Here is a 20,433-nt window from a genome sequence, read left to right as displayed (position 1 = left end):
GCCTCTGCCCATAGATAAAAAGCCCTGGAGGCTGCTGAGTGGTTAATGGACACTGTCAGTCCCCTAGCAAACCTGCAAACAAGCAATCTTTAGGTGAGGGGTGTGTGTGTGTGTGTGTGTGTGTGTGTGTGTGTGTGTGTGTGTGTGTGTGTGTGTGTCTACATTCCTAAATCAGAGAGAGCCTTCTTTAGGTGAGGGGTGTGTGTGTGTGTGTGTGTGTGTGTGTGTGTGTGTGTGTGTGTGTGTCTACATTCCTAAATCAGAGAGAGCCTTCTTTAGGTGAGGGGTGTGTGTGTGTGTGTGTGTCTACATTCCTAAATCAGAGAGAGCCTTCTTTAGGTGAGGGGTGTGTGTGTGTGTGTGTGTGTGTGTGTGTGTGTGTGTGTGTGTGTGTGTCTACATTCCTAAATCAGAGAGAGCCTTCCAGACAACGTCGGATAGTGTCATTGACGGAGCCTATCCGAGAATCCGAAGAGAAAGAAGAGAGATGGAAGCAACGACGTCGTCGGCCTTTTCGTTCTCACTCCCTCCCGGGCGGCGGGTCAGCTGCGGCGGCCCCTTTAAGATCAGACCAGAAACTGTCCCTTTAAACCTTGTCAGTTTCCCCCTGACGTCAGTGGGCGGGGCTTCCGCACCGCTGTTTACCGCCCCGCGCCGCCGCCCGCCCGCCAGACTTCCGCGCTCCGGGGCCGCCGCGTCCGCCCGCTCTTAAAGGGCCCGCGTCCTAAAAAAAAAATTAAAAACGCGCGCGGCTCTTAAGCCCCTTCGCCCTCGGACGCTCCTCCCTGGCCCTCGATCCTTCGACTCGCCGCTCCTCCGTCCCGTCCCTCCTCCTCCTTCCCGGCGTCTCCGGGCTCCGGGCAACCCATCAGCCACTCCTGATCGTCCCGATCGCCCGGCCCTGGCTGGCTGGCAGCTGTCAAGGGTCTGGGGGACCGACCACCGAGCACGATCCCGGGGCAAGGGGCCCTGTCTCGGGGCGCACGGCTCAGCCCCTCGCCACCCCTCCCCGGGCCCTTGGGAGCGGCTCCCTGGGAGGGGACATTTCCTAATCTCGGTCCGGGGTTAAAGTTCTGGTCCTGGTGAGATGCTGGAAGCTGCGGCGGGGCCTGCCACCCGTCCCGGAGGTGTCCCGTCGCCTGTCATCGCCACCGCCGCCGCCTCCAACGCCACCCCGGTCGGGCCATGGTCGCTCTGGGCTTGCCCGTCGTGGCGCTCCGGGTGTTGGTGGTGGTGGCCTCGGTCGCCCAGGGCCATTTGGGGGCCCTGGGACCCAAGAACGTGTCGCAGAAAGACGCCGTGTTCGAGCGCTACTACACCGACGAGGTCAACAGCGACCTGGTTAACATCTACACCTTCAACCACACCGTGACCCGCAACCGGGTGAGGGATGGCCCCCCCCCCCCCGAGATCAGGGGGTGGTGTTGGCATGCTGACCAGGGGATCCTGGCACTGACACCCCCTTGCTGCTGGCTCTTGTGGAATTCACATCCACCCTTCCAGGTTGCTCCTTCCAGGTTTCTTTTTTTTTCCAGCAACACAGTGGAACTCTAAGCTGCTTGGCCCCTGGAAGCTTTCACCAAATTATTTCTTAAATTGTTTCATTCCTGTACCCCGCTCCCCCCCCCCCCCCCGTAGTTGCGATCACTCTTCTCAATAGCTCTTGTCCTTGCAGGACTGGCCTTGTCTCCACTACCCATTATCCGGAATTGGTAGCTCAGGGCCTGGGTGCAAAAGGAGGCTTGCTACTACTGGGTTGGGCTCACTCAGAACCCTCCTGGGAAAGGAAAGCAAGTCAGAACTAGGAAAGGTTCTGCCCAGGCAATTTAAGAGCCTAGGTCTCTCTAGTCCTTGGGGAGCTGGCCCCTGGAAAGAACTACAGACATCTCTCAGACTTAACCCCCTCTAATAGGCCTAGAAGGCCAACTGGCCTTGTGGCAGAGATAAGACCAGTTCCAAGCAGAGTGGGAGGAGAAAGGGAGTTTGTCTTTCCTGTGCAGAATATCTTTCTCAATTCTTTGCCTCTCTTTTCTCCCCCTGGGCCATAACCACGGGCACTGCCAGAGCTGCCCCTGGGATATTTAGGTCAGGGAGTGCAGGGCTGGGACTGAGAGAGTTTCAGGACCCAGCCTTCCAAACACCTCCATGCTCTCAAGTGGGAATGGGATTTCCTGGTGTCCTTTCTTACTTTCTTCCCCGTATCTGGGGCATGCTGACACTGCAGCCTTTGCTCCATGGGCACCCCAGAACTCACTGCAGGACTTTATGCCCTGTGCTCTACTGTCCTGTGCACATCCCATCAACACCCTCCACATGAGTCTTCCTAGGGTGGTGCTCCCCTTGTGTGGCTCCTCCCAGGTCAGAACTGAGGCTAGAATGTGGCACTTAACAAGTCCTCTGCACCTCCCCCCCCCTGCCCCCAACTGCACTCCTCCCGTCTTCTGGATGTCTTGTCTTGTCTTTCTTTCTTTCTTACTTTTTTGTTTTTTGATTTTTGGGTCACACCCGGCAGCGCTCAGGGGTTACTTCTGGCTCTGTGCTCAGAAATTGCCCCTGGCAGGCACAGGGACCATATGGGATGCCAGGATTTGAACCATAGTCCTTCTGCATGAAATGCAAATGCCTTACCTCCATGCTATCTCTCCGGCTAGATGTCTTTTCTTTTTACTTTTTTTTTTTTTGTGTGTGTGTGTGTGTGTCTTTTGGGTAACACCTGGCACAGACTCTGTGCTCAGGAATCACTCCTTTTTTTTTTTTTTTTTTTGGTTTTTTGGGCCACACCCTGTGACGCTCAGGGGTTACTCCTGGCTATGTGCTCAGAAGTTGCTCCTGGCTTCTTGGGGGACCATATGGGACGCCGGGGGATCGAACCGCGGTCCGTCCTAGGCTAGCGCAGGCAAGGCAGGCACCTTACCTCCAGCGCCACCGCCCGGCCCAGGAATCACTCCTGACAGCCTTGGGAGAGACCTTATAGGAAACTGGAGATCCAACCTGGGTCAGCTATGTGCAATGCAAACGCCTTACCTACTGTACTGTCATTCAAATCCAGTCTGGAATGGGCTCTTTTGTTTGTTTGTTTGTTAGTTTGTTTGTTTTGGTCTTTGGGTCACACCCGGGAGCACTCAGGGGTTGCTCCTGGCTCTATGCTCAGAAATCGCTCCTGGCAGGCTCAGGGACCATATGGGATGCTGGGATTTGAGCCACCGTCCTTCTGCATGCAAGGCAAATGCCCTACCTCCATGCTATCTCTCTGGCCCCTGAGCTCCTTTTCAGTAGGAACTTCGGCCTTCCAAGGCAGCCATTAGCAGCACTGCCTGCTCTAGTGTTTACATTCCCACATATCTCCATGGAGATGGGATGCCAAGTGTTTCTTGCAGTAACTTGGGGTCTGTGGCCAAGGCACAGCCCTGCCACCTTCTCCCACCACCCTGCCATCTGTCCCTCATGGAGGAGAGGGTGCTGGTCAGGCTGAGGGGCTGGGTGGCTCTCCAGGACAGAAGTAGTGCCTCCTGGTTATAGTGGGTTGTCAAAGTCCTGGGTGGTGGTGGCAGAGGCAGTGTCACCGGACACTGGGGGCCTTGGTCATGTCTCTGCAGACAGAGGGTGTGCGAGTGTCCGTAAACGTCCTGAACAAGCAGAAGAGCGCACCTTTGCTCTTCGTGGTCCGCCAGGAGGAAGCAGTGGTGTCCTTCCAGGTGCCCTTAATCCTGCGAGGGCTGTGAGTAGTACCTGGGGCTCAGGGAGGGGGGAGGCCTCGGCCATGCTGTGCCCAGAGCCTCACCCAGGGCCTTGTCTGGGGCCTCCAACTGGGGTTCTCGCCGTTACCCTGAGCCCAAGGGCTAGGCCAGGCCCTGGGGTAGGGCCAAGCAAGGCAGTCAAGATGGGCGGGAGACACTGGCATGGCAGGTTGATTGTGACGGTAACCCATCCTGACTCCTGGCCTCATTTGGTCCTGTAGGTATCAGCGCAAATATCTCTACCAAAAGGTGGAACGGACGCTGTGTCAGCCCCCAACCAAGAACGAGTCTGAGGTCCAGTTCTTCTATGTGGATGTATCCACACTCTCTCCCATCAACACTAAATACCAGCTTCGGGTCAGCCGGATCGATGACTTTGTGCTCAGGTCTGCCCACTGGGGAGCACCTGGGGACCCTGGGATGGGCCCCTTCCCAGACCCTTCCTGAGTCATTGGGTCTTCTCTGTCTACTGCTGACAGGACTGGAGAACAATTCAGCTTCAACACGACTGCTGCACAGCCCCAAGTAAGCTCTTGCTTGCTCTCTTGATCGCTTGCTCTGCCAGGCATATGGGTGCACCTGTACGGTGCTAAGCAGATGGTCAGGGAGAACTCAGTGATCAGAGACAGCACAGAGATTGGGGACAACACAAATTGTCTCTCTGAAGACGGGGGTGTTCCCGAAATGGGGCTGTTCCGGCCCAAGTCTTTCTCACCCAGGGACTCCACCACTCAGCCCTCTAACCCCCTTTTAGGGGTCAGCACCCACATCTTTAGGAAACTGGGTTCTCCACACTCACCCTTGCCTTGCCCCCAGTACTTTAAGTATGAATTCCCGGATGGTGTAGACTCAGTGATTGTCAAGGTGACTTCCAGCAAGGCCTTCCCCTGCTCGGTCATCTCCATCCAAGATGTCCTGGTAAGAGGTCCTTGGGGAGCCGGGGGGGGGGGGGGGTGGCTGCAGAAAAGGGCAGGGCACCGGGACCCTGCTTACCTTCCTTCTGTTCCCCTCTAGTGCCCTGTATATGATCTGGACAACAATGTTGCCTTCATCGGCATGTACCAGACTATGACCAAGAAGGCGGCCATCACTGTTCAGGTAGGCGACATGCCTGGGCCAAACCAAGGCATGTGGAGTTGAGTGGGGTGATGGTGGGTGGCAGTTTTTGAATCCTGCTTCCTACCCCTGTACCTTCTTGCCCTGTGCACAGACTTGAGTCTTTCTGCTGTTCCCTGAGATTCAGTTAGACAAATGTTTTTGGTATTTGTCACGATGGCCCTCTGGCTAGGCCTGTCTGCTTCAGCCACAGCAGTTGGGAGGACCCTTGACATGCTTCCTGCTGCCTTGGGTGAAGGCAGAATCAGGGTTAGGACAGGGATTCTGTGTTTACCTCCCAACATCCCCTTCTGTTGAGGGAGTTCTTGGGGGATCCCATGATAGGGGTGTACGCATACACACACACACACACACACATAGACACACAACACTTGCCTGCAGTATAGACAATCCTCTCACTGGCAGTGTGACCCCTGTTTGCCTTTGGAAACTTCCCTAGGGTGCTAGCCCCTTTCTCTTCAGAGCTGGGGTGAATAAGTCAGATAATATGCAGACCAGAGGCCAGAGAGAGAGCACAGTAGTAGGGTGTTTGCCTTGCACAGGGTTGGCCCAGGACTGATGGTGGTTCGATTCCTGGCATCCCATATGGTCCCTCAAGCCTGCCAGGAGCGATTTCTGAGTGCAGAGCCAGGAGTAATCCCTAAGAGCAGCCGGGTGTGACTCAAAAAAAAAAAAAAAAAAAAAGCACAAAGATAATATGCAGACCAGGCAGTTCTGTCCAGCCTGGCTTGAGGAGGCCTTCTGGGACTGCTGCGGGGGGTGGGGTGGGGTGGGGTGGGGGGAGTGGGGGTGGTGGGGGTGGTGGTAGGGTGGTAGTGCTCATCTTCCCCGTTTCCCCCTGGCAGCGCAAAGACTTCCCCAGCAACAGCTTTTACGTGGTGGTAGTGGTGAAGACCGAAGACCAGGCCTGTGGAGGGTCGCTGCCTTTTTACCCCTTTGTAGAAGGTACATATATATTTAGGGGGTGTGGGGGTGGTTGCTGCATACCAGCCAGTGCTCTCAACCTGCATGTGTGTCATCTTTCCACTTGTGCATGCAAAGCATGCTCCAGCATGTCGAACCCTCTCCTTGGCTGCTAGGAGGCACTTTTGGTGCTGGCTTGAAGGCTTCTGGGGTGATTCGGGAGCTTGCATTACTGACGTATGGGCCTGACATCTGAAATAGTTTTTAAGTCCCAGCACTCTCCCAGACCTGATCCCACCAACTCTAGCCAAACAACAACTTCAAGCCACTTTCTAAGCCACTTTGACATTTTGCTTTCAGATGAACCGGTTGATCAAGGACACCGCCAAAAAACCCTGTCAGTGCTGGTGTCTCGCGCGGTCACATGTGAGTGTGGGCAGCTGAATGACAGGCTCTTGCCTCTGGCCCTTCCTCTAGGTGCTGTGACCCGTGTCTGGGGAGGCGTGGTCTGAGGGGAAGGGGTGTTCTGTGGGCTTCACACACACTCCATGGTCAGGGCGTTCAGTCAGGTGGGGTGCAGAAAGCTGAGCGTAGCAGGCAGGCCTAGGTTTTGAGAACGTGAGCTCAGGGCCAGAGAGATAGTATGGGAGTGGGACATTTGCCTTGCATGCAGAAGGTCGGTGGTTCAAAATCTGGCATCCCATATGGTCCCCTGAGCCTGCCAGGAGCGATTTCTGAGCGTAGAGCAAGGAGTAGCCCCTGAGTGCGGCCGGGTGTGACCCAAAAACCAAAAAAAATAAATAAAAATAAAAATAAAAATAAAAGAACATGAGCTCAGGGGCCGGGCGGTGGCGCTGGAGGTAAGGTGCCTGCCTTACCTGCGCTAGCCTAGGAGACGGACCGAGGTTCGATTCCCCGGCGTCCCATATGGTCCCCCAAGCCAGGAGCGACTTCTGAGCGCATAGCCAGGAGTAACCCCTGAGCGTCACCGGGTGTGGCCCAAAAACCAAAAAAAAAAAAAAAAACAAAAAAAAAAGAACATGAGCTCATGAGCATTTGTCAAGAATGTTTGCTCTGCTCTGGAACAGAGCAAGGGAATCTAGCCCATGGCCTCTCTAGGTTGTGGGGTTTAGGACAAAATTAATCAGAAAGTTTTAGGCCCCTCCGTTGTGCTCAGTAAATATTTGCTGAGTGACTAAAGGAGCCCTTTGTAAACTGGAAAAAGAAATATAAAAATAAAGGACTGTGATGGGCGGTAGAAATAAGCTGCCTTTTCTTGAATTATTTATCCAGCAAATATTGATCAAGCACCTTCTGTGTTCATGGTGCTGGGCTAGGCTATGGTCCCTGGGGAACCCATGCTGATGGGGGGGGGGCAGGACGTTGCTGGGGGAGTGGACAAGTCGCCCAGCATAGGGCAGAAAAGACTTCCTGGAGGACATGATCCCTGAGCTGTGTCAGGATGGAGAGTTTGGGAAGGAAGGACCAGCAAAAGATTCTAATTGAGAGCAGAGGTTGAGGCTGAGACTGGCTGGGCTGGGAGAGGAGCCGACATCCTTCAGCCAGGGCTCATCTTCTGTTCCCCTCTTCAGCCGAGGCCTATGTTGGTGGGATGCTCTTCTGCCTGGGCATATTCCTCTCCTTCTACCTGCTGACTGTCTTCCTGGCATGCTGGGAGAACTGGAGGTAAAGTGGAACTTTCCTAGTGAGGGGTGGTGGGGAGAGGCCTCCGTGGCAGGACACAGTCAAACAGGGACCCCCTAGACCCCATGGCTTTAGGGGACGAACACCAGAATTTGGATGGGAGATTGGGGCCTAGGCTAGAAGGTTGAATGCAAGCCACTGCTGCTGTTCCCGAGCTGATTTTCTCCTAACTGTGACCCACAGGCAGAGGAAGAAGACCCTTCTTGTGGCCATGGATCGAGCTTGCCCAGAAAGTGGTACTTAGGGAGTCTGGGCGGGCAGGGCCAGGCACTTGCTGTGTTTCAGAGGGGACAGTGGAGATCGACTCCTTCGGAGGTTGGAGGGCCTAGTTGTCCTTCAGATGGGGAGCACCACTGCTGGTGGCCAGGAACCAGCGTTGAGCACCCTCAGCCCGTGTGCATTTACCCTGGGCTAGCTCTTTGTTCTGCCTGGGGTCTCTGTCTGGGATGATTAACACTACTTTCTCTCCCTCCTCTCTCCCTGCCTTCTCTTTCTGTCCTCTCTCCACTTGGGACCTTGTCTCTCAGCTTCTCTCCTTGGTAAGCACCAGATGCAGGGGTGCAAGGTGCTCTGCAGAGTTGTGCATGGAGGGAGGGAGGAAACGGGGCTGATCCGGGCAGGCCAATGCCACCTTTGCTGTTGCTGCTGATCTAGAACATGTCTATCCTTTGACCTTTCTCCAGGGAGGACTCAGGGTCCACAGTGCTACCAGGGAGGAGGGATGGTGGTTGGAGGGAGCTGTGCTGCTTTGCTGCTGGTAGGCACAACTACCTGCCCCATCTGGGTTCACCCTGGGACTCAGGAAACCTTGGCTTCTCCCTGCAGGTCACCCCCGGATCTTGGCCGACTCCTTTCCCGGAAGTTCCCCTTATGAAGGTTATAACTATGGCTCCTTCGGTACGTGACAAAGCTGGGGCAGTGCCTCCTGCTTCCAGCCTAGGCCCCTCCACCATGTCCCTGACTTCTGCTGCTGTGTAGCGCCCCTTTCTTACAGTCTCTGTCCCCCCCTCCTCATCATTCCCTTCCCATGTAGAGAACGGTTCAGGATCCACGGATGGGCTGGTGGACAGCACAGGCAGTGGGGACCTGTCCTACAGCTACCCAGGTAAGTGGGCAGGCAGGGCCAAGGCACTGGGTGCTGAGTGGGTGCTGACTGGTAAACCCTGATGGTGGGCAGCTGCCTCTTCTGCCAGATTCTGGAAGCAGGGCTGGGCCTGCTGTGGTTCCCCCCTATACCTCTCTTCTCTTCCTGTGTCCTCCTTTCCCCGGCCCCATGTCCCTGGTAACTTTCCCTTTCCTTTGAAGGGCACGACCAGTTCAAGCGGCGCCTCCCCTTTGGCCAGATGCGGCAGCTGTGCATTGCCATGGGTAGATGTGGGGTGGGGGTGCGGGCTACTCTGCCAATCAGCTCCTGCCAGGGCAGTTGACTGGGGCCAAGCAGGCTCCAGGGCAAAAGGCTGCTTTGTGCATGGCTTTCCCATCTAATGCCAGTAATTGCCAGCTCTGTGTCTTCTGAGAAGCAGGCACCGGCCCCAGCTACTCCTAGACCAGACCTCTCTGAGGGTTTACTGGCACCTACACTGTCTGGCCTTTGGGCTAGGGGTGCCATGTTGTGCCCCCCACCCCCACCCCCGAGCCTTTGGTCAGGCAGGGGTCACAGAAGGAAACTTCTGGAAGCCTGAGTAAAGAACATGCCCTCATCTTCCTGGAGTCTTGTCTGGCCCGGCTACCTTGTCTTCTCAGAACCCGCAGGGCTGCACCCTCCTAATCATCCTGACTTGGTCCCAATCGAGTCCTGCTGCTTCTCCAGTGGCCAGGTTGTGCTCAGTGCCCTGCACGGCCCAATTCAGGGCTCAGCCAGGGCCTGAGCCCACGTATGACCTTGCCAGGCCCATAGTTGGCCTCTTCCCACTGCCTAGTAATTGTGACAACTGCTGGGGGGCAAAGGGGAGGGAATGGACATGGAGTCTGTGCCCACAAGGCAGCCCTCTTTTCCCTCCTGCTGCCCCCCCTCACCTAGAACGCCCCCTGGACTCCGTGGGCACGCGGCCTCGCTTGGACTCCATGAGCTCTGTGGAGGAGGACGACTATGACACACTGACAGACATCGATTCCGACAAGAATGTCATTCGCACCAAGGTGTGTTACCCCCATGCTGGCAAGGGGGGCTGGGTGGGTGCTGGGCCCAGCACCTGAGCACCAACTTCTGGCCTGTCCTCCCCTCTGATGGCCCTGGCGCAGGGCTCACTCCAGCTCTTCTCCCCAGCAATACCTTTATGTGGCCGACCTGGCACGCAAGGACAAGCGCATCCTGCGGAAGAAGTACCAGATCTACTTTTGGTAAGTGCTGCCATGAACTGCCTGTTACTGGCTGGGCCTTCTACGCCGCAGCCTAACCCGCCCTCCTGCTCCTCAGGAACATCGCCACCATTGCTGTCTTCTATGCACTTCCTGTGGTGCAGCTGGTGATCACATATCAGACGGTGAGGAAACTTGGAATTCACCTCCCTTTCCCTTCCCAGCCAGGTTCTTAGACCACCCCCAGACAGACCCTCCATCTGGGACTCTGGAACCAGCACTGGCCCTGGGTCAGCAGCCCTGATCTGAACCCCAATGCTTCCTCACACACTGCAGGGTGACCATCAGTAAACCCCTCTCTGTCCCTAAGCACAAGACTAGTCTGGGGCCCAGTCCTTGTGAAAGAGCTCTCCAGGGGACTTGGAAATACAGGAACCGAAAGCTCTAGCACTTCGAGTTTTGGTTTCCCTTCTCTTTTCTCTTTCCTGTGGGCTACGAAACTCAGTCAGGGCAGGCCCCAGGGTTTTCACCAGAGGTGGGGTGACCAGTAAATGTGCTCATTCACTCCTGTGGGGGGTGTGTGTGTGTCACATGGTTGATGGCCTTCAGCAACCCCCTTCTTTCCCCCCTCCTGCTGCAGGTGGTGAATGTCACAGGGAACCAGGACATCTGTTATTACAACTTCCTCTGTGCCCACCCACTGGGCAATCTCAGGTGGGGGCCCTGTAAGCCGCTGGGAGGGGATGTGGAAAACAGGGCCTCTGTAGAAACCCCTCTTGGTAGGAAGGAGCCCATGTGTCTCATGTGTCTCTCCTCTTGTCCCCTTAGCGCCTTCAACAACATCCTTAGCAACCTGGGGTACATCCTGCTGGGGCTCCTCTTCCTGCTCATCATCTTACAGCGGGAGATCAACCATAACCGGGCACTACTTCGAAATGATGTCTGTGCCCTGGTGTGTAGCTATGGACTCAAGGGCAGCCCCCCATCCCGGGGCAGGCAGAACCCAGCTCTACCACCATCCTCACATCCCCCTCCCAGACCTTTTCCCTCCCTTCTTGCCTTCCCACCTTCACCAATCTCTTTTTCCAGGAATGTGGGATCCCCAAACACTTCGGCCTGTTCTATGCCATGGGCACGGCCCTGATGATGGAAGGGCTGCTCAGCGCCTGCTACCACGTCTGCCCCAACTACACCAATTTCCAGTTTGGTGAGAGGCTGACCTGAGTCTTCCACCCTCCCCACATGTCCCACAAGGATCCCTAGATGAGATATAAAGGAAAAGGACAGGATTAAGGATAAGAATATATTTATTTTGAATGAAGATGTGTTTATGTATTTAGGAGCAGCAACTACTAGAAAAGGACAGAGAAAATAAAAATGCAGAGGGGTCATAACTGAGAAAGCCAGGTCTCTGTGTTGATCTAGATGAGATCCACAAGGGTGGAATCTAGAATAAACAGGATGAAATTCATTAGGCAAAATGAGAGATACCTTGCCCACTGTCAATACAATAATTTTGGGCAAAGAAACTGGAAAGAATACATGTCTGTGAACCTAAACTTTCTCTGATGAGAAAAGATATGACTATAGGATTTTGCTAAAAAGCCGCCCTCCCTGCCGAGAGCTCCCCATTTGGGATCTCTGTGCTTTTCCTAGTTTATAAGAAATAAGTATTTATGGGCCCGGAGAGATAGCACAGCGGCGTTTGCCTTGCAAGCAGCCGATCCAGGACCAACGGTGGTTGGTTCGAATCCCGGTGTCCCATATGGTCCTCCATGCCTGCCAGGAGCTATTTCTGAGCAGACAGCCAGGAGTAACCCCTGAGCATCGCTGGGTGTGGCCCAAAAACCAAAAAAAAAAAAAAAAAATAGGTATTTATAAGCCAGATGGGGGTAGTGGCTTGTATTGTGAGGCCCTGGGTTTGAGTCCTCAGACCATGTGTTGTTCTCAAGGTAGTCAGACCCTGGGTATTGGCCAAGGGGATATCGGGGTTTCTGGAGCATGCCAGCAGCTTTCTGACCACCCAGGAGATTATCTTTGAGAAAATCAAGACGCCTACTCTGTCCTGCTTATTATGATGCTTGTAGCTTCCTGCAGCTCTGGCCACTCCCCAACCCAGGCTCTCAGGCTCAGAGCTTATGTCTGATTCTCTGGTCACGCCCCCACCCAGACAAAGGCTCATTGGACCTGTCAGCAACTCACATCCACACCCTCCATCCTAGACACGTCGTTCATGTACATGATTGCTGGACTGTGCATGTTAAAGCTCTACCAGAAGCGACACCCGGACATCAACGCCAGTGCCTACAGCGCCTATGCCTGCCTGGCCATCGTCATCTTCTTCTCTGTGCTGGGTGTGGTGAGGCTCCTCTCTTCTGGCTCACCTGTGCACACCTAAGCACACCCCTTTCCCCCTGCAGGAGAGATTGCTATTCTACTCCTTCCCTGGGGACCCTTCCCAGAATCCTTGCTACCCCCAGGGTGGCTGGAAAGAAATGGGAAATGTGGGAGCTACTGTCTCAACACCTCCTCACTCCCTGCTCCTCTTCCCCAGGTGTTTGGTAAAGGGAACACGGCGTTCTGGATCATCTTCTCCATTATTCACATCATCGCCACCTTGCTCTTGAGCATTCAGCTTTATTACATGGGTCGCTGGAAGCTGGGTGAGGGTCTGTCTGCTCAGGGAGGGGTTGACTATAAAATGAATCCTGGGGATGGCGGGACAGGCACTCACAGGAGAGTTGGGGAGTCATTGAGTGAGAGAGGCCCCAAAGCAGGCCTGGGGGCAGCTGTGCTGCTGGAGGTTGCAGACTAGATAAGGGTCCTGCACCCTTCAGCCCTGGCCCTCTCTTACAGACTCGGGCATCTGCCGGCGTATCCTGCATGTCCTCTACACAGATTGCATCCGGCAGTGCAGCGGACCCCTCTATGTGGTACCTGCCCAGCTCCCCCGCCCTCCTACCTTCTGCTGCTTTCTTTCCCCCCTTTGGTGGTGGGGTAGGAGGCTGGCAACCCCAGAGGGGGGGTTCAGCTGACTCGGGCCTTCTTCCACTTCTCTCCCTGTCTCTCTTTCCCCCTCTCAGTCCCCGTGTCTCTGCTTCCCTCCAGGACCGCATGGTGCTGCTGGTTATGGGCAACATTATCAACTGGTCGCTGTGAGTCTGGCCATTTGTCTGTGGTGGCCTGGCTGGGTGGACATTTGGGGACGTGGCAAGCCACTGGCTGCGTGAGGGAGGGTTATTGGGAAAATTCTGAGTTCTGGCATGAGAAATTGGGGGAGGAGAGAGGTGTAAGCACCTGGGGTTCTAGAATCTTCTGAGAGCCTCTGAACCAGGCCCCACGTTGTCAGAAAACATGGTAGAGGTGAGGAGAGGGCCTCTTGCTCTTGACCCCATCCCCGCTACACTAGCCCTTTCTTTTCCAGGGCTGCCTACGGGCTCATCATGCGCCCCAATGACTTTGCCTCCTACCTGTTAGCCATTGGCATCTGCAACCTGCTACTCTACTTTGCCTTCTACATTATTATGAAGGTAGGTGGCACTTGCATGCACTCCTGCCTACTGGGTGACAGGGAAATGGCACGACCTGCCTCTGGCAGTATGGAGAGCTAGTGAGACTTTTTCTGTACCTGCTGGTGGTGGTGGTGGGGCTGCTCTCTGAGAACCTCTTGCTGAGCACTTTCACATTCAAAATGAGCCTGTGAAATCCAGGGCCATTCAGGTTCTGTATGGAAGGGTTGAGAGGAGATACTCTGTGGGCCAAGTGCTTCCAAATGGTCATCTCACACCTGTGCCATCTGGTGTGAGAGAGGACAGTTCATTTTGGCACCACAGAGTTCTGGAGGCCCAGGGTGAATGCAGGCTGAGTTGTATCTATATTAGAGACAAGTGGACCTTGCACTGTAAGTGGTTAATGATGGTCTGAGTCACCAGAAGCAGCTGGGTTGGATACCTGGGTTCTGGGGAGCCAGCAGTGCAGCCTTTAGGCTGGTCAGGGCAAGGCTCTGCCTTCAGGCTGCTCTCCACCTTCCTTTCAGCTCCGGAGTGGGGAAAGGATCAAACTCATCCCTCTGCTCTGCATTATCTGCACGTCTGTGGTCTGGGGCTTTGCACTCTTCTTCTTCTTCCAGGGACTCAGCACCTGGCAGGTAAGTAGCCTCAGGTTCTGGACCTGCACCTGCCTTTCAGACTGCTGAGGTCCAGGGACCCCCAAGGTCAGCTGGACTGTGAGTGGCACAGCTGGGGTTTGAAGCCTGGCATGTTATTGGCTGTCCACTGGGGGTCAGACCTGTGTCCTGTGATCAGATCTAAGTCTGGTATAGTCTGTCTGTGCCATGCTGCTCATGTAGAGGGAGAGGGGGACTATGGTTTAAAGCTTGCTGGTTACAGGGCAATAGAGGACACCAGTGAGACAGGAGGGGCCCATTCAGGAGGCCAGCACCAGAGAGTCGTCTGTGAATTAGAATGTCCAGAAAGGCTTCATGATCACTTTTATTTGTTTTGTTTTTCATGATCACTTTGCTTTGATTCAAGACCCTTAGTGATGGGAACAGGTCTGGATAATGTGACTTGAAAGAAATAATTGAGGGTTTGGGTTTTTTTTTTTGTTTATTTTTATTTATTAATTGATTGGTTTTTGGGCCACACCCAGTAATGCTCAGGGGTTACTCCTGGCTCTGCTCAGAAATTGCTCCTGGCAGGGCTGGAGAGATGGCATGGAGGTAGGGCATTTGCCTTGCATGCAGAAGGATGGTGGTTCGAATCCTGGCATCCCATATGGTCCCCCGAGCCTGCCAGGAGCGATTTCTGAGCGTAGAGCCAGGAGAGGCCCCTGAGAGCTGCCAGGTGTGACCACCACCACTACCCCCCACAAAAAAAAAAAAAAAAAAAAAAAAGAAATTGTTCCTGGGAAGCTCAGGTCCATATGGGATGCCAGGAATAGAACCAGGTCCATCCCGGGTCAGCCGCATGCAAGGCAAATGCCTTACTGCTGTGCTATCTTTCTGGCCTCAGTTTGGTTCTTTTCTTGAGGATAGCAGGTGATCACACCTGGCAGTGCTCAGGGCTTACTGCTGGCTCTACACTCAAAAATCAATCCTAACAGTGCTCAGGGGATCATATGGAATGCCAAAGATTGAGCCCAAGCTGGCCTTATGCAAGGCCAAGCCCTTCCCACTGAATGATCGCTTTAGTCCCAAATGAGGTGGGTTTGGAGCGAGGGAATGCGTACAGGGGCCTGTGAAAATTGAGCCCCTTGGCAGTGGTGGCCATTGTCAGTCTGGTCATCTCTGTGGCCTCAGCACAAACAATCCCAGCGCTAGGCTCTGCCAGTGTTTGTTGGGGCACGATTACAGATGGAGCATGGAGGACCTGAGTGGCACTTGTTATGACTATTGTCATGAGTGCAGAGCAGAGTCCCTGAGGCCTTTCCCCAAGAATCTTCCACCCTGGAAGGACTAGGGGAGGAGAGGATGTTGGTTAGTAACAGGAGGCGGGGCTGAGTGGGGAGGCGGGGCCAGAAGGAGGGGTGGGTTGACAGGAGTGTGGGGCCATGTTAGGGGGCCTGGTCAGTAGGAGGAGCTATTCCAGTAGGTGATCTGGAACCTACCTAGGGCCAAATCTTTAGCTGTAGTCAGAGTGAGTACCACCCACCCCCATCCTAAGACCTGAGCAAGAGCATCACAAGGGATGTCTGGGAGTGGACCACTGAGATGCTCCCCCTTTCTCCCTAGAAAACCCCCGCCGAGTCCCGGGAGCACAACCGAGACTGCATCCTGCTGGGCTTCTTTGATGATCATGACATCTGGCACTTTCTCTCCTCCATCGCCATGTTCGGGTCCTTCCTGGTACTTACAGGGCAGTGTGGGGTGGGGCGGCGGTGGGCGCTCCCCAGGCTTGACAAGCTCTTTGCTGGCCTCCTGCCAGGTATTACTGACCCTGGACGATGACCTGGACACAGTGCAGCGTGACAAGATCTACGTGTTCTAGCAGGCGGGGGGTGGCAGGCGCTTAATTCCTGGGGCTACGTGCTCCACTGCCTCCTTGCCCAGGACTGTGTCTCCCAGCCTGCTGCTGTTGACTGCTGAGTGGGACAGGAGGTCCCGCCCAAGCTTGACCCCAGGGGCCTTGTAGCTGCCCTTGGCTAGGAAGGAGACCTGCTCCTTTGAACCCCAGCCACTGGCCACATTGCTGCTGTCTTCTCAGTGTTGGGACCCCCGTGTCCCCTCTGCGGCCTCTCTTCTGTGCACAGGAAGGAGGGAAGTGTTACCCTGCCTGTCTCAGCTCACATTCTGCCCTTCCCCGCCCTGGCTTTTAGCCAGAAGCTCCCAACCCTTTCTTCTTCCTGGACTCCAAAACCTTGTTTGTGAGCCTGTCCTGTGGGGTGTGCCTGGCTGCCATCATTAACCTCCTCAGCTTGCCAGGATGGCTGGAGGCTTTGATGGTGGGAATTAGCCAGCTGGTGCCAGTCTATCGGTGCTAAGGCCTGTGGGGGCCCTGGGCAGTGCTGTCTCTGCTCCGATCAGAGGAGTAGGTTCTAGTTGGAGCAGCCCCTGGGTGAGAGGGGCTGGATTTAGAGGTCATCTCCCCTCCCCTTGGCCCCCAGACTGATGCCTGCCACCCCAGGACCAGAGGGGAGAACTCACCCGTTTCCTTCCGTTTTCTCTCAAGACCCTCAGTCCTGCCAAGCCCCAGTGGGGGCCTCTCAGTGCCATTGACACTGCCCAGGAAGGTGCAGGGACAGAGTTGGGGCGTGCACAGGAGTCCTGCCATGCCGCCACCCCCACAGCCAAAAACGCCCAGTGCCTGTCTGAAGAAGGAACCCGATACTGCCTCCTGCGAGGACCAGGGCCGGCTCCTGTCATGTCCGGTCTCCAGCCAAGTTCTGAGGCGACCACACTCGTGCACACGCAGAACCTTGGAGTTTACACAAACTGGGCCCCGAGTTCTGGCCGCCCAACATCGCCCCTGGTCCATTCCAGATACCACAGCGGGGAACTCTGCCGCCAGTGTGTTTTATTCTCTCCCCAAGTGTTTTTATATAGCACATCCTGGGGCAGGAGCAGGGAAGGGAGGTGGGTCTGGACCCGCTTCCAGAACTCTCAGTTGAGTCTCTAAGCAACAGTTGCATCTGTGTTTTCTATGAATGAGTCTGCATTCAATTAAAGAACCGGTGCATTGTGGTTTGCACCCCCTTTCTGGTGGGGGTGTTGAGAATGAATGAGTGTTTCTTGATGTTTCTCCCCCTTACCCACCTCCCAATGAAGCAACATCATAGTTTCAGTAAGCTTTCACCAAGGGACCTGCTTCCTGTCTGCAGTATCTAGGTGGGTGGGGAGAAGACTGTTTTGGGGAAGCCATAGCTGTACACCCTCACTCAGGACCCCTCTCCCCTGGCCCAGTGCTTCTCCAGTGGTGGGTTGGCTGAGTTCTATGCTGAACTCCAGAGATGACCATAGGTTGAGGCTGGAGAGATAGCACAGCGGTAGGGTGTTTGCCTTGCACGTGGTCGACCCAGGACAGACCCGGGTTTATTCCCGGCATCCCATATGATCCCCCCAGCTTGCCTGCCAGGAATGATTCCTGAACAGAAAGCCAGGAGTAACATCTGAGCGCCGAAGGGTGTGGGTCCCACCCCCCAAAGACCATAGATTCAAGAAGGGCACAGCAGGTTGGCTCTAAAGAAGTTTTTTTGGGGGCCCGGAGAGATAGCACAGCGGTGTTTGCCTTGTAAGCAGCCGATCCAGGACCAAAGGTGGTTGGTTCGAATCCCGGTGTCCCATATGGTCCCCTGTGCCTGCCAGGAGCTATTTCTGAGCAGACAGCCAGGAGTAACCCCTGAGCACGCCGGGTGTGACCCAAAAACCAAAAATAAAAAAAAAAGTTTTTTTGGGGAAGGGTAAATTGGAAGTCTCCAATCATTGCTCTGGGGTGCCTCAGCCACTCTTAGCCAGCTGGGCAAGACAAGCCATGTTAGCGACCACCGTATCACGTTGGCTGCTCAAAGCCAGTGAAGATGGGAGATAAAACTCAAGGACATGGACTGGAGCCATAGCACAATGGGAAAGGACACTTGCCTTGCATGGGGCCTACCCCAGCATCCCGTAAGGTCCCTTGAGGACTGCCAGAAGTAATTCCTGGGGCCGGAGAGATAGCATGGAGGTAAGGCGTTTGCCTTTCATGCAGAAGGTCATCGATTCGAATCCCGGAGTCCCATATGGTCCCCCGTGCATGCCAGGAGCAATTTCTGAGCATGGAGCCAGGAGTAACCCCCGAGCACTGCCGAGTGTGAACCAAAAACCACACATACACACACACACACACACACACACACACACACACACACACACACAAAAAGAAGTAATTCCTGAGTGTGGAGCCTAAAGTAAGCCCTGAGCTTCACTGGGTGTGACCCAAAACAAAAAAACATTTCAGGGACATATGTATGGCTGCTTCTTTCACTGGCTCCCCCTGTCCAAAGAAGGAGGCGATTTGAAATAAGATTAGCTGAGACAAAAACAAACAGAACATTCGGGGCCAGAGAAATAGCATGGAGGTATGGTGTTTGCTTTGCATGCAGAAGGGTGGCAGTTCAAATCCCAGCATCCCATATAGTCCCCCGAGCCTGCCAGGGGCGATTTCTGAGCATAGAGTCAGGTGTAACCCCTGAGCGCTGCCGGGTGTGACTCAAAAACAAAACAAAAAACAAACAAAAAATCAGCTGAAACTTTGGCTAGCTAATCAGGAAAGGATTTGGAGGAGGGGAGATTTTAAGAAGAGGGAGTGAATTCAGGACCCCATCAGGTACCCCCAGCTCTCTTCCCTGTACTTCGCAAGGCACCACTAGGGAGCACTGTAGCCCCACAAGGCTTGGGGCCCTCGCTCCATAGGGCTGAGTGTGTGAGGCACGTAGGGTTCCTTCCTGAGGGACTTTGCTACAATGGGTGTGTGTTTGTGTGCCGGCACCCTCTTTGCCAGCACCCCCTTCGTCCTGTAATCCAGGTAGAGGTTTCCCTCTAGGGCTGTTCGATGGACTCATGTGCCCCAACCCCAGTAACTTAGGCACAGACCAGAGGTCCCCAAGCCTATTGGAACTGCTGCCCCTTTTATAGAAAAAAAGCCTCTTCCCTGGCAGAGAATCTTCCCAAGGCTACTCCTGCCTCTGCCATGCTTCCAGCGCCCCCCAGGGGCGGAATTGTCCACTTTTGAAAAACTGCCATTATGGGCCGGAGAGATAGCACAACAGTGTTTGCCTTGCAAGTAGCCAACCCAGGACCTAAAGTGGTTGGTTCGAATCCCGGCGTCCCATATGGTCCCCTGTGCCTGCCAGGAGCTATTTCTGAGCAGATAGCCAGGAGTAACTGGATGTGGCCCCCCTCAAAAAGAAAAAGAAAAACTGCCATTCAGGATGCGGAGAGATAGCATGGAGGTGGAATGTTTGCCTTGCATGCAGAAGGTCGGTGGTTCGAATCCCGGCATCCCATATGGTCCCCCGAGCCAGGAGTGGTTTCTGAGCTCAGAGCCAGGAGTAATCCCTGAGCACCACCGGGTGTCACACCACGCCCCTTCCCCAAAGAAAAGAATGCTCAGGTCTGCTAAGAGGGCTCCTGAGCATTTCCTCACCTGGAGAGCTTTGAGTTACTTTTTTTTCTTTTTTTTTTTTCCATTTTCTTTATTTTATTTATTTATTTATTTATTTATTTATTTATTTATTTATTTATTTATGTTGGCTTTTGAGCCACACCTGATGACGCTCTGGGGTTACTCCTGGCTGTGTGCTCAGAAATCACCCCTAGCAGGTACCAGGAACCATATAGGATGCAGGGATTCGAATCACCGTCCATTCTGGCTCAATGGCTCGCCTTCTTGCAAGGCAATTAATTGCCCTACTGCTGTGCTATCTCTCCAGCCCCTCTTTTCTTTCTTTCATGTTTTCTTTCTTTCTTCCTTTTTTTTTTTTTTTTTTTTGGTTTTTGGGCCACACCCGGTAACGCTCAGGGGTTACTTCTGGCTATGTGCTCAGAAGTTGCTCCTGGCTGGGGGACCATATGGGACGCCGGGGGAATCGAACCGCGGTCCGTCCAAGGTTAGCGCAGGCAAGGCAGGCACCTTACCTTTAGCGCCACCGCCCGGTCCTCTTTCTTTCTTTCTTTCTTTCTTTCTTTCTTTCTTTCTTTCTTTCTTTCTTTCTTTCTTTCTTTCTTTCTTTCTTTCTTTCTTTCTTTCTTTCTTTCTTTCTTTCTTTCTTTCTTTCTTTCTCTTTTATTTATTTATTTATTTATTTATTTATTTATTTATTTATTTATTTATTTTTTTGGTTTTTGGGCCACACCCGTTTGACGCTCAGGGGTTACTCCTGGCTATGTGCTCAGAAATCGCCCCTGGCTTGGGTGGACCATATGGGACTCCGGGGGATCGAACCGCGGTCCTTCCTTGGCTAGCGCTTGCAAGGCAGACACCTTACCTCCAGCGCCACCTACCCGGCCCCTTTTTTTTTTTTTTTTTTCAGGCAAGGCAGGCACCTTACCTTTAGCGCCACCGCCCGGTCCTCTTTCTTTCTTTCTTTCTTTCTTTCTTTCTTTCTTTCTTTCTTTCTTTCTTTCTTTCTTTCTTTCTTTCTTTCTTTCTTTCTTTCTTTCTTTCTTTCTTTCTTTTTCTTTCTTTCTTTTTTTTATTTT

The 20,433-nt window shown here is 54.0% G+C and overlaps 1 protein-coding gene across 2 annotated transcripts; it reads left to right on the top strand.

Annotated features, from left to right (window-relative positions):
- The first annotated feature begins 904 nt into the window (after positions 1-904).
- SIDT2 (SID1 transmembrane family member 2) lies at positions 905-15,873 on the top strand. Of its 2 annotated transcripts, XM_049778201.1 has the most exons (27): positions 1,163-1,383; positions 3,597-3,718; positions 3,959-4,123; positions 4,217-4,262; positions 4,554-4,655; positions 4,752-4,835; positions 5,699-5,798; positions 6,117-6,182; positions 7,349-7,442; positions 7,644-7,696; positions 8,286-8,357; positions 8,494-8,565; positions 8,766-8,828; positions 9,481-9,599; positions 9,727-9,800; positions 9,877-9,943; positions 10,399-10,472; positions 10,587-10,710; positions 10,848-10,965; positions 11,981-12,117; positions 12,313-12,421; positions 12,615-12,691; positions 12,867-12,913; positions 13,183-13,288; positions 13,795-13,905; positions 15,490-15,603; positions 15,683-15,873. In XM_049778201.1, the coding sequence occupies exons 1-27, from the start codon at positions 1,186-1,188 to the stop codon at positions 15,743-15,745; spliced, it is 2,577 nt and encodes an 858-aa protein (XP_049634158.1). In that variant the 5' UTR covers positions 1,163-1,185; the 3' UTR covers positions 15,746-15,873. The 2 variants fall into 2 exon arrangements, with proteins under 2 accessions (XP_049634159.1, XP_049634158.1); XM_049778202.1 differs by lacking the exon at positions 8,766-8,828 and having other exon boundaries at positions 905-1,383.
- The last annotated feature ends 4,560 nt before the right edge of the window (positions 15,874-20,433 follow it).

The sequence above is a fragment of the Suncus etruscus genome, chromosome 8, assembly GCF_024139225.1.
Source record: "Suncus etruscus isolate mSunEtr1 chromosome 8, mSunEtr1.pri.cur, whole genome shotgun sequence".
Lineage (NCBI taxonomy): Eukaryota > Metazoa > Chordata > Mammalia > Eulipotyphla > Soricidae > Suncus > Suncus etruscus.
This window is presented reverse-complemented; position numbering and strand designations above follow the sequence as displayed.

Bases quoted from the DNA above. Each gene is read 5' to 3' on its own strand.
- SIDT2 (XM_049778201.1), top strand. From the start codon at position 1,186: ATGGTCGCTCTGGGCTTGCCCGTCGTGGCGCTCCGGGTGTTGGTGGTG. The intron at 4,263-4,553 runs GTAAGCTCTTGC...CCTTGCCCCCAG, and splicing joins CGACTGCTGCACAGCCCCAA to TACTTTAAGTATGAATTCCC. The intron at 6,183-7,348 runs GTGAGTGTGGGC...TCCCCTCTTCAG, and splicing joins GGTGTCTCGCGCGGTCACAT to CCGAGGCCTATGTTGGTGGG.